General features: G+C 37.7%; 1 protein-coding gene across 1 annotated transcript; it reads left to right on the top strand.

Annotated features, from left to right (window-relative positions):
- Positions 1-9029: 9029 nt before the first annotated feature.
- On the top strand, positions 9030-12830 carry LOC106916497 (B-cell receptor-associated protein 29-like). Its single transcript, XM_088006439.1, has 9 exons — positions 9030-9166; positions 9369-9422; positions 9669-9770; positions 9978-10078; positions 11046-11193; positions 11293-11428; positions 11873-11969; positions 12424-12524; positions 12606-12830. The coding sequence occupies exons 3-9, from the start codon at positions 9679-9681 to the stop codon at positions 12639-12641; spliced, it is 711 nt and encodes a 236-aa protein (XP_087862565.1). The 5' UTR covers positions 9030-9166; positions 9369-9422; positions 9669-9678; the 3' UTR covers positions 12642-12830.
- The last annotated feature ends 698 nt before the right edge of the window (positions 12831-13528 follow it).

Here is a 13528-nt window from a genome sequence, read left to right as displayed (position 1 = left end):
TCCACTTCCACTGTCTGTTTTTTGGCAGTCAGACGGTTCAGGCTTTGGATCCACTGACTTTGAGGACAAGTTGCAAAAATAAACAAACGGCATGAAGCAAAATCATGTATTTTAAACCACAACAGACGGGTACATGGATGATTTACAATTTGAGATAGTGCAGCCCAAGAAATCTTGTCCAAAGAATTTAATTTACAGACTTTCTCAATTTTAACAGAGCTTTGGCTCCGGCAAAGTCCACTGCCGTTCAGACATGGGCTGCATTAAAGTAATAAATCAAAAGAAGAAAAAGGGCAGACGTTCAGTCAGGCTTGAATAACTATTTCACATTTTTTTACAGCTTCACTCAGACTTCCCCACTGAAGTGGTGGACAGAGTAATAGCAGGAGTGGGAAATTAGCTATTCACATAAAACTGCAAAGTGCAACAATAAGGTGAATATAAATTGATTTTGTATAAAATGTTGCAGCAACAATAATTCTTTAATAGTTGGAAATTGTAGATGACATTTCCAAATTGCAACCAAGGAAAGCTAGTAATGCTCACTGGATGAAAAAGGAATGAGTTTGCAGGTAAAATTAACCAACAATATGTCGCCTCAGTGCAAACACTGACCTTATGCTTTCAGGTTATGTTTTTTGGTGTCTTCTATTTTTAGTTTTGCCCTTTTGAATTCATCTTGGTAGTTGTAAGCAGTGCATTTGCATTTGAACTACAGTGTTTCAACCAGACTAGGTTCATAATGTAAAACAACATTGTGGCTTATAGCATATAGATGATTATTATTTTTACAAATTGTCTTCATTCATGTGACAAATAATCCTCCCCATTTGCAAATTCTGGAAGCCCTGGAAAAATAATTATTATAATAAAATAAAAACAATATATTATTATTATTATTATTATTTTTTTATTTATTTATTATTATTATTATTATTATTATTATTATTGGGATGAGTTTTCATTGTTTTTTTTTGCCCACTAAACTATTAACAGGAAATGTTTTTATTTTTAGAATAAATCAACAAATCCTAGACGAAAATTATTTTTCATATGAAGTATTTTTTTTCCCTGAAAAGATAGCAAAAAAAAAAGAAAAATGCAATTTACAAACCTGATACTTTCTTAAATTTAGATTTAGATTTTTACCTGTAAATCTAAAATCAATAAAACACACAAAAAAAAATCTTATGAGCAACTGGGTAAAGCAGAATGAAGTTATTCTCCTTCAACATGTTTAAATAGATGTTAGCAACCAATAACTGCAACACACTCTCTATCATATTGCATTTATCACATTAAAAACATTATTAATGTTTTATGTAAATTACCACAAAATAAAAAATAAAAATAAAAGAAACAATAGTTACTAATAATGTGCTTGGAGTAGACTGAAGAAGAGTTTATAACATTATATAATATAAACAATTTAGGTTACATAATTAGTATTAGTACCAGACAAACTGTGAAGGTGACATCTGATTAATAATAATAAACAGTTATGCAATAATTCTGATAATTATAGCAATTTTTCCAAAGCCTTGTCATTCTTTTTTGCTGAGGTTGCAGTGAATCAGCAAGTCCTATTGTTTCTGGAAGTTATTTATGATCATCGTTTAAGATATAGGTGTAATTTTAGGGAAATGTGTAAAGTTTTTCTTCAAGAGCGTATTTGTAGTTATTTACTCCACTGTCATGAACACGTTTCTGTTTTACATACCAAGGTCCACAAGTGTTAAGTCAGCCTCTTCCCTGAATACCACCTGAAAATATCATCTGGTGTATTTTTAAAGGGTTGATCTTGTAAAATATCCAAAGGGCTTACGGGCGCGTCATAACATGTTGTGATTAAAGCAAGGCGGTGACCTGTGAGTAAATTTTGCCTTGGCCTCGTTGTCATCTTTAAATATAACTTCATTTTAAAGCCACAGTACATTAAGCAATTTGATCACTGGAGGCAGAAACAACAAAGCAATTGTTCCCCCTTGATTATGCTCTATTTAGCATGAACAAGATGTACACATTGTGTAGAATAATCTCATTTATTCACTTTCTGATTGGGGATATTTCACAAGTTATTTGGCTCAAGTTAAAATGAGCCAAATCTGAACCGAGTGGTCAATTTGAGAAAATCTCTTGCATTATTAGGAGAAATAAATTTAGGGTAAAAAAAAAAAAGGATTTAACAGAGCAAACAGGTAAGAGCAGGTGGCAAATCATTTAACCCTAATTGATGCAGTGAGTAGCTTCTCGTTTCTTAAACAACCACATCAAAAGGCATCGGGTGGTTGTGTTATTCTGTTTCAGAAGAGTCAAATTATTGGCATTCATTTGTCAAAAAAGCATCTAATGCTAAATCTACTAAAGTCTGGTTCAGAACAGTGCAATATATTATTAGAAAGTGAAAGAATAGCGGGAAACCATATTTGATTTTTTAAGCCCTCATGAACACTGGTTACCAAAATGTCTTGCTAAATCTAATTGTAGAAAAAAAAACAACAGCAGCAGAGCTCATGGCTGTGTCCAGCAGTAGAAGTAGGAGCGTCTTCCACTGCACAGAAAGAGGAAAGCTCAAGAGGTTTGGATTCGACAGCTGTGTAGCCATAAGAAAAAAGGAAAAAAAAAAACATTTTATCCATGTGACTAATTAGAAGAAAGCCTTTCGCTTACACAGGAAGCACAGAACTTGAGCTTCAGAGCAAAAGAAGAAGGTCTGATCATTTCAGATTTCCCCTATTCACAGTGAAGTACAGTGGTGGCAGTATCATGCTGTAGGCCTGTGCATGAAGCAGGGGAGTAATGAAGGGAGAAGAATGCCACCAAAATCTTCTACTTTATCTTAAATCAACACTAATTGGGTGCTCCAAGGAGAAACGATCCCAAACACAGAAAACACAGATGAATCAGGCTAACGTTGAGCTTCAGGATCTACCCTGACTTCAAGCTTATTGAAAATTTATTTTAGGTAACGTGTTTAAAAGTTGTGTCAGTGACCAGCTCATGTCAACTATTTTGGAAGAAGAGAATTATGCCACATGCTTCTTTAAGGCCACAAAAGCCAAGAGGTTCTGCCGCAAATCGGTACAGGGCTTTTCTCCAAACACTAGAGTGAGTGGATGCTTACATGTCGGCTTGTATGTATGGAAGAGCCAAAATAAAACTTTTGAACCTAATCTTTGGTAATGCAGTTAATGGAATAACTATGCCGTGCCTGAAAAAATGACCTTAAATCCTTTATGGCCCTGAATTAGTCTGATATGCCTACCTGTATATGTAACAGGCCAGTGCATTGTGTCAGTATAACAAGCTTTAGAGAGATTTATTAGAGCCACTAGATCCTTTCACTGAAGCCTCTTCCCATGTTCAAGTGGGCCCTTTTCTTTCCCCCAGTCCTTCTGCAGTGCAGTCCACATCAAGGCTGCCGCTCGCTTCTGTCCGTATCACATGCATCATGTTCTTCTATCTCCTGGTCAATGGCTACCTTTTCTCAGACGGCCGGCCCCGATTCAGATGCCATCTCTTCGGGGCCACTCTCTATCTCACCGCAGACACAGAATAAAACCCAGGGAAATCACATTACTCTGTTCGTATGGAGCCTCTATTGCATTAGGTCAGCGAACACTCAACTGTAATTCTGCTACTGTAGAGAAACAGAAAGTGAATTGAACACACCGGGCCGGCGCGGCTTGACAAATTGTTGCTTGTGGTCATTTTCCAAATGTTACTCTCTTTCTCTCTTTCTCTCTCTCTGTCTCTCTCTCTCTCTCTCTCCCTCTCAGAGCCGCATCCAGAGAGACGGAAGCACATTTTACAGAGTCGGAAGATATACAATGTTGATAAAGGCAAACCTGTGATCCGCGGGCAAGAAAAGCCTTTTCACAGGCAGAAACCAGGAACGGCAGACAACCAGACAATGGAGCCTGTCCTCTACCAGCAACGACCTCTGTGGCGTTAGCGTGAGGCTAAGTGTGCTATCGAATTAGTTTCTTGCTTAGTGTTTTATGGTTGCACCAGCAGAGAGCTGGCACAAGCATTCTCTTCTTTTTAAGGACAGAGAAGAGATGAATCCTCAGGGGTAAACAAGGATGTGTGTGTTCAACAGTGTGCTCGATTACGGGTTAACAAAGTCTAACATTTCATGAAAAATGCCACTGCAAAGCTAATTCTTAGTTAATCAGATAAATGGTTTGCCTGGCATATTCCTATCCAGGAAAACAACAAACTAGAAGCATGAAGTCAGGTTTCGTGCCGACACGACCTGCTCTCTGGCCTCTGTGCTCTTGTCCTTCAATGTGCAACCATCCAACACTTTCTGTGTCCATTTCCATGCCGTCTCCTCTTCAGCTCCTGCAGCTTTGCCCATTGTGTGTGCACATTCTGTCCTGTTTTTTTTTTTTTTTTGTATGCCAGGCAATGACAGAATGTCAGCTACTGTGGGTAAGAGAGGATCGACAGCAGAACCAAGATTGCTCCCCTCCAGTTTTCCTCCCAGTGAATGACTGCTGTCTTGTGATTACACCAGCAATCATCTCTCAACACAAAGAGATATGAATAGGGGCGCCGTAGCACCTTATTAACGCAACCCTGTAGTTTGATCTGATACGACATGCAGCGCATTCATATTCAAAAGAGACTTTTTTTTTATGTTTTAACTGTTCCGAGCCATTTAATAGGTAGAAATAGTCGCAAAAGAGAAAAATGTGTTCTTTTCACCCGAGTGCCAATTTCTGCTTCCAACAAGTACAGAGGACATGGCAGCACAAGCCATAATTTCCCACAATTCTGTTCCCTTTTAGAAGAACCAGGCCAAGAAAGTTCAGGAAACATGCTTTTATAATCCTTGTCTAGCACACCACTGCATGAGAACACACTCTGTGATCTGTATTATCACACTTATTGTGTATCTCCCTGCCACCTCATTCAAACTACATACAACTCTAACATGCCTTTTCCATACATATGACTGTAATGTCATGTGATCTCCAGATAACCAAGCTGCCACAGATTGTCCAAGATGGCTGCTAGAGTTGTAAATTAGACTTGGAAAGTCAAAAGGCTACTTTGACGTCAATATCCAATATGGCTGCTGCGTTTATAAAACATAGAGTTGTAAGAATAAAATCCTTTTTTGCCCCTCACAACAATTTATATTATGTTATGCAGAGCCCCCAAGGAGACATGGAGGATTTTTTTTTTTATGTACTGATCAGTTCATGCGGAATAATTGAACACTGTAAGCCTTTCTTACGGTGGCCATCGTGCTCTCTGCTATTATATAAGGTTTTCGTAAGGTTTTTCCATGTATATTAATATCTCGTTGCAAAATATCTGAAGCTTTATATCTTTTTCTTTAGGATAGAAATGCACCACAGTTATTATCTGAGTTATCGCGGGGTAATAAGTCGACCGTCAGTTTTGATTGTGTCTCTTTTGTGTTGGTCTGAATGGTTTAAAGGGCCGTTTTCATGCACACTTCCATCTCAACCTAACACAAGCAGGTAAATCGATTTTCAATCAGACCAGCAAATGCAGTAAGCATATTGTGAGGAAACACAAAAGTTTTGCACGGTAACGTAAAAGAAAAAAATTTCCCCCACATGCCCCACAGTTCTGTACACTTGCTCTTCAGTGTCTGACAGAAATGCACAATATTGATAAACTTTTTTGTGGTAGCAAAAATAATTTAGAAAAGGAGAAAACGACACGCACAGCACATACTCTTTGGAGGAAGAAACCAGAATCGAATTGAATACCTCTGCAGAAAAAAAAAAAAAAAAGATAATGGATGTGCTAATTACAGTGAAATGTCACACAGCCAGTAGACAGCATGGTGCCAAGTAAAATGTTAAACCACAAGTAAAAGAGTTCTCCCTAAAGGTCACTTGAAGCACCGACGTTAGCAATGTATAAAATGAATTTAAAGCACAAAATATGGACAAAAAAAAATACTTTCAGTAAAACGTCAGAGCAATACGCAACCAGGTTACCGCTGAAAATAATGCTAACCTTTTCATCAGATTGATGGACCATTAATTACTAAATGTTTAGAACAAAAGGTTTTCAGTTTTACTGGATGAAATGATCAATACAATAGAATACAACAAATATGACAACGAATAGCTCTTTACAGCTATTCGTTCCTCTACACTGCCACTGTGGAGGAAGAAAGCAACGACAGTGAACAGAGCATTCTGAATATGCAACAATAAGGTGATCAAGGCAGCAATAATAGGGCCACTAAAGTGTAATAATAGTAAACTTAAACGAATGTTTAAGAATGTTTTTAAAAGGTTTATTTATTTCAGTAACTCAGTTCACTGAGAGAAGCACATTACACAAATTAATTACACACAAATTGATGTTTTCAAGCCCTTATTTAATTTAATTACTTAATACATCAATCAATCCCTCAAGTTTATTTGAATAGCACATTTCAGCAGCAAGGTGGTTCAAGGTGCTTCACATAATAAAAACAGAAGAACATTTTCATTTCAAAGTATAGATACACTCATATTAAAGCATTTCTTTTATGAATGAGACATGGAAACGTTTGTCGGTTTGTGCTTAAGATTAATTTTGTAATCAAGAGCAAGTCAAAACAGACTTACTAACTTTATAATTGACACAGCCAGCCTCATTTCATTTTACCAGCTCATTGTAGCTGAGCTGGTTGTAATATCTTGAAGAGAAAGGTAGACATTTTCTGCCACATTGCAGCCCACTTAACACAAAGGATTAGGTCTTTCTTTTGTCAATAAATGGTTACTAACAGCTAACTACAGCTTTTAAGTGGATCTCAGAGGAAATGAGTCATCTCATTAAAAAAAAACAACCTTTGGAGTGCTTGGGTTAAGTTTTTAACACACAAAAGAATAAGACGGAGAAGAACTGAGAAGAAATTCACAAACGGCACATTGGACACGCCTGACTCAGCCGTGCCTGAAAGCGCCGAGTTTCTACAAGTGGGTTTGTGTTCCAGCCATCGGCCACAGGCAGGACCTGATGTAGTCGCTGAAATTGTGAGATCAAGGACACAAGCAGCTGAAATGAGTTTTCCTCTGCTACCCCGAAGGAAAACAGAGGCGAGGTCGTTTACGTGTTCATTGAGCACTTCATCAGGTATGTCAAGCCATTACTGGCTGGGATCTCCCTTTGCTCTCTAAAAAGGGCCTTTTTTTATAGGCTCTGCCACAAAAACCTTCAGGGTTCATGTTGATGTTATTGCATCATATAATTCCTGCAGACCCTGCAGCTGAATGGCGATGCTGCGCAGCTCCTGACACGGTTCTGACCTGTGGTAACCTGGCCGGGTCCAGAACAAATATGTTGCTCCTGAGAGCATATTAATAGTTATTTAGTAGTTATTGAAGCCACTCCCACCCATTCCAGCCGTCTTTAGGACTCATTTTATGAATGACCCTAAACATTTCATCCAATGATATGCACAAGTAGCTGCACACAGGTGGTCCTTGGTGAAAGCCATCATGGCTACCTCTCCATGCAGGAGCAAATCAGTGGCCTCTAAAGCGGCGCGGCGACAAGTTGTGTCAGAGATGCTTATCCGTTCCTAAAAAGCTGTGACAGGGTGCAGCTGTAAACAGTTTGCAGCTGAGCGCTCCTCAGTCAGCAGCCAAAGACGATCGCAGTTATCAAGCTTTTTCACAGAGGAAGCCTGTGTGATTACAGTTTGTGAGCAGAAAATATTGGAGAGGAGAAAATAGAAAGACTCGTGGCAGGAAAAGGCAATACTCATCCAAAAAAAAAAAAAAAATGACGCTGAATACTAAATGTAGTTATTTTTAAACTGGGAGTATGTTTCTGGGATAAATAATTTGTAGGTGTTTATGACTAAAGAATTATTGAAATGATTACCTGTGTTAAAAATTGACTTTAATCATTTAAAAAGGACTTTTTGATTTCATTTCAAAATATCTAACCATGTTTGATTTGTCCAAGAGGTAACATTGCCCCCTTATGGATGTTTGAGACATTTCCAGATGGGAATGTTGATACATGGATGTGAAAATGTGTGTGGAAAAACTGCAGCTAGAATTTTTTGACTAAAAACCTTGAAGTAACACTTGAGCAATGCAATGAACTTGCTAAATGTCTTCAAATGTTTTTTGTTATTTGGAGTTTCTTTTAGAAACAAAAAGGAAGTGAGTACAAAGAAAGTATTTGTACATAAAAAAATAACCCAAAACTAGCATATAATTACACCTCAATCAGCTTCTCACTGATCATTTTCTTTTTTTAAAAAAAACGCAAAAATTAAGTAAAGTCACATTTTTTTAAGCCTCTCTGAACCTGGTGGTAGTTCCACCATCGCCACAAATCTCTTTCTTATTTCTGCAGTTATTTACACACTTTTACAACTCAGGCTTTCTGCACAGTTTTAATTTTTCAAATATTTTACATAATCTGATGGCTTTTTAATGCACAGATACACTTTTAAAAAGTTATCCCACACAGTTACACGTCCCTTGGATCGGAGAACGGCTTTTCTGACAGTTTTTTAATATATTGTGATCTGCATAGTATAATATTCTTAATTTTGTATTTACTATTTTAAAATTTTTTTAACAAATTTAGATCGTTTTGTGATCAAAATTTGATGTATTGCACCTGAATTTCCCCTCTGTAGGACAATAAAGTGTATTTTTGTTCTATTCTAATAAAATGTATAAACTGAAATTAAGGTGTATTTCTGTTCACTGCGATCTGAGAATCCCAGTGATGGATTTATACAAAATACAGGAAGCTTATATGAAGCTTGTTTATTATTATTATTATTAATATTATTTGTGAAGCCAAGGTGATTTCCAAGGAGGAAAAAAAAAGTTCTGATTGTTTTCGAGGCTCTGTATCTCTCACACACAGATTGTGTTCTCCTAAATTGTACAAGCAAATAATACAAATTTGAACAGAAGGTTAGAATAACAACCAGCTTGAATCTATTTCGAGTCAGCCGTCCACACTTGGCTATTTTTGTAAAGCAACATGTAACACGAGCTCACACCCGGCAAACACATTCTCCTTCACACAGAGAAAGACAGAGACTCAAACCAAAAGACAACTCTCAGTCTTTCTGTGTCCCACAACAAAGATTTCAGACGGGTTTTAACGCTTTGATCTTTCACTGAGTCCAAGGGGAACGACGAAGGAGGTCAGCTACAGAGTTTTTATTTCAGGCTTCGGGTGTTGTGATGTTCCCCAGCAGCTGTTGCGACTCTGTGTGTGTGTGAGAGCATGTGGATGAGCGTCAGCGTGTGGGGACTCTCCAGTACTTTCCAGCTTAAACCTTAAACCTTTGCCTGGTAAGTTACCAGCTCCGTCGTTTACTCCCATTTCTCTGAAAACCTTCAAAGTGCTGCTCGGAGGAGAAGTGAGGCAGGATTTCAAGTTACGGGACAAAGAGACAGGTAGGATCATCTGCAAGTTGATTGAAAATTTAAAAAAATTAGTATTGCTGAGAAAGCAACACACAGATGTAGTTTAATATAGTAGGAAAAAGTAGCTTAGAATTAAAAAAAAAAAGTTTCAACTTATTACTGACTATACTGTGTATAACTGGGTTCAGGTCAGTTTAACCTCTTTACTGGGGAGCCACACAGATCATAGATTTGTCTAATTTTATAAAACATTTTCTATCCATTTATTCTCCACAGAAACGTTGTGATGACTCTCCAGTGGACCGCGGTGGCCTTCTTCCTGTATGCAGAGATCGTGTTCAACCTCATCCTGTGCATACCCTTTATATCAGCACACAGGTACCAGAACATGCTACCATTAGATCAACACTTTACATGCAATTAGAGGCCTGTGTAGGTCATACTCTGCTGATCTACACTTTTGAGTCAAAGCGCAAACAATGCAGTTCTAATAATTCTCCAGCTGATTGCATCTTTATTGTTCTAATGCATACTTGTTGTCTATTGTCTGACATTAAAGCAACACGTATTGTACCGTCCTTGCAGATGGCATTTAGTTTTCAGATGGAGAATCTGGAGCTGGTTATCTCCATACTGGAACAAGTTCTTCTTTGCGATGATAATGGCCCTTGTTGTTCTTTTTTGTGGTAAGGACTCGGCCGACAGAAAGCGGTCACATTCCTTCAATTTTCTCATACTTTGTGAGCTTATGACAAAAAGCCTGGCGTTCCTCATTATTTCATTCATCATTTCTCACATGTATTTGACACACCAAAATAAAGTCAAACGAAATTATGACACAGAATGGGAAGACAATGACCATGAATACATTTGTTTTCATCCTGTGAAATTGTCCATTGTAACCAGTTTCTGAATCAGAAAAACATTGAATGCGTCCTGAAATTGGAGGTTTATGGCTGCATATATAATATAGTGACAGTCTGTCTTTTTTTAAACCAGTGGCAGACATATAGTACTGCAGGATACTTTATTTGTTCACTGCTTGAATGTCTGATATGAAGGGAAATACATAAATATTGGCTTGTTTTGATCATAGCTTTTATCACCAACAGAATAGCAAATCCTACTATTTTCAGCAGGATTGCCCTCAACTTGAGTGTAATGTCAAAATTTCCAAATCAATCGTAACATTGATGCAGCTGTTCTGTGAAGACCTGCGAGGTTTAGTGAACAAACAACATGATGAAACATACAGTTGTGGGCAATCTGAAAAGCAGGGTGATAAATTAAGAGTGTAAAGACATCGTAATATATTCTAGCTATCTAAAAGTGAAAGGTCATCCCAACAATACATGGGTCATATAAACTCCAGGACAACTTAAAACAGCCCAGAAGTACAATAAGTTTGAATGGCCCAGTCAAAGTCCACAACGACAGCACATCCAACTGACAACCTGTGTCTGAAAATGAACTTTTATAAACTCTGTAGAAAGAGCCTGAACTGTTGGACAAGGATGAACAGGATACTTTATGCTCCTGTATTGCATAAAACGTTTTAGGTCGTAATACGACAAAATGTGAAAAGTTTTGCATGAGTAAGCAATATCAGTAGGAACTCCTGCTCAACCTGCCCCGCCTGCTTTCTAACCTCAGACGCCATCCGAGACGTGCAGAAGTACTCTGGCCCTGAGCCCGTGCACGACGCTCAGGCCAGCCCGAACCTGTACGACCACGTCCACATGAAGCTGTTCAGGGCCCAGAGGAACCTTTACATCTGCGGCTTCTCTCTCTTTCTCTGGCTGTGAGTTCAGCGACTCCTGCCCACCCTGGTGACAAACGACATCCTGAGGTCCTGCTTTATCTGTGCAACATGCAGTCAATTTGCCTTTCTGCTCTGCAGCGTCATGCGCCGGATTGTCACTCTGCTAAACCAGATTGCTGAGACTTCGGTAAACACTGCAGGTCTTCAGGCACAGATGGATAATGCATTTAAAACAGCCGAGAGGCACCAGGAGGACAACCAGATTCTCAAAACAGTGAGAGCTAGTGATTTATATTTCTGCAGCGATACAAACCTGAAAAACATTCAATATCTTGCATGCATTTCTTGTTCTGATCAAACGTTTTGCAGAAGGCCTTCGTCATGTACAACTGATCTGAGATCATTTTTTTTTATAGCTGATGATGTTTTTGCAGAGGTGGGTAAAATATCCAAAAATTGTTCTGCATCAATATACTTTCCACTCAAGTAGTCAAGAATATAAAGAACATGAAAGCATTCCAAGTTTTCAGCAACTGATTACAAGATCTGATTTAATTGCTGCAATCAGACATACAGACTTTTTTTTTTTCAAATTTTAATATTTAAACTGAAAGAATAAGTAAAGGACGGCTGTAGTTATAAGATAATGAATTCTCTTATCCAATGTAAAAATAGAAAAATAGCGATTTGTTATCTAAGGATGATCATGTTTGCTTAGGCTCTCCTGGAAAGAGAACAATCTTCGCTGAAAACAAATAATCAATTGAAGTTGGAGATTGAAAAGCTTCAAAGTCAACTAAAAGTTGCTGAGGAAGGTGAGTAGTCATTGCTTTAATTTGTTTAAATGAATTTAAAAACAAATCTAAACAGTCAAACTTCTATATTTGCTAATTACTTGCTAAGGTTATATTTTTGTATGTTTTGTGCCCAATGACAAAACACACAAATGATTACATCCAGTAGAGGTCAATGAACAATCACTGTTAAAGTAAAAACTAAACTCTTCCCTTGTACGATTATATTTTAGACACGCTAAATCTTCAAGAAATATTAGTTTTCCTACGTTCTTATTCTAAAACTTTCAGAGCAAATTTAAAATTAGACTTACTCCTCCCAAACAAGACGACAAGCATCCATTTTATTAAGCTGGATGAAAATTTAAGGTCTTCTAAGGAGCGGATTAGTTTGCTTCTACCTTGAGTCATCTCTAACAACTGCAGCAGAGATTTTTATGACTCTTTAGAAACGATTGACTGTTTTTGTGTCCAGCTGTGCGAAGGTCTGACGCTGAAGTTGAAGCCATGAAAAAACAGGCCAAAGGTCTGGCGCATGAATATGACAGACTACTAAGGGAGCATCATCTGCTGCAGGTACGCGGCACAAATTACAGAACATTTTCACCTCACTCACTGCCGTCATGTTTTGTTGATGACACGGTTTTCGATCCACAGAACCTCCAGAGTGCTGAGGATAAAAAAGATCAGTAATCATGTAGCTGTGACCAGACCTGGGTTTACCTCCACTCCGCTCACAGACGAGAACAGCAGACGCCATATGTCTCCGTCACAAATCTCTTCAGGTTTATTTTCTTCTGGAGGAGAATATTGTTTTATATACATGTAAAAGATTAAGAAAATTGTATGTTATTTGTTGAATAAATAAAAGCCCATTTTCCATTTTGTTTTGCTGGCCTGGCAACATTTCAGCACACATGCAAGAACATCTTAGAACCTAGAACTGGCTGGAAAAATGTTTTGAGCGTTTATTGCTGATTATGACTTTTTTAATAACTTATGAGACCCACAGATTCAAGATGTATTACTTAATAAAGACGTACAATAATGCCCCAAAACAGACCAAAAGACTCCAGACGTGAAGTGGATTTAAGAGTAGATACTTTGACTTTTACAAAAACACATACATTAGGAAAATTTTGTGAGATTGTAAGGTAGCATCTCCTGTATAAAGACAGAAGGACTCTCCTGCTATTTTTAAACTAATTCAAAAATCTTTTTCCTGTAATCGTTTATTGCAGGTAACCAGGAAAACCTGGAGTGGAGTTTCAGTGGAAGGAGCAGATTTCTTTTAAATATAAATATGTCTAAATATAGCAACGGCCACGTATTAAGGGATCGATTAATGTGACGTGAACTGGATTTAAAGAAACAGTGTTTAATATCCATTTCCTGTGTCATTCCACTAAAGCACACACAACTGAATTCATGAAATTATGTTGATTTTTGGGATTGTCTATGATACCTGGTGGGTGTTCCATGTCATCAAATGGTGACATATGCAAAACCTGTTTTTTACCCGTCGTATTAGACTTGCAGGAAGAGGTGTTGACAAAACTCCATGATCCAAAAAACAGACA

This window comes from Poecilia mexicana, unplaced genomic scaffold (assembly GCF_051168715.1).
Source record: "Poecilia mexicana isolate PSO_F unplaced genomic scaffold, ASM5116871v1 scaffold_6, whole genome shotgun sequence".
Taxonomy (NCBI): Eukaryota; Metazoa; Chordata; class Actinopteri; order Cyprinodontiformes; family Poeciliidae; genus Poecilia; species Poecilia mexicana.
Note: the sequence above shows the minus strand (reverse complement) of the source record. Positions and strands in the feature narration are given on the sequence as shown.

What these genes read in the sequence shown, in the direction of transcription:
- LOC106916497 (XM_088006439.1), top strand. Translation starts at nt 9,679, where the DNA reads ATGACTCTCCAGTGGACCGCGGTGGCCTTCTTCCTGTATGCAGAGATC. An exon ending in CCCTTTATATCAGCACACAG is followed by an intron (nt 9,771 to 9,977) that starts GTACCAGAACAT and finishes CCGTCCTTGCAG; the next exon opens with ATGGCATTTAGTTTTCAGAT. An exon ending in CCTTGTTGTTCTTTTTTGTG is followed by an intron (nt 10,079 to 11,045) that starts GTAAGGACTCGG and finishes TTCTAACCTCAG; the next exon opens with ACGCCATCCGAGACGTGCAG.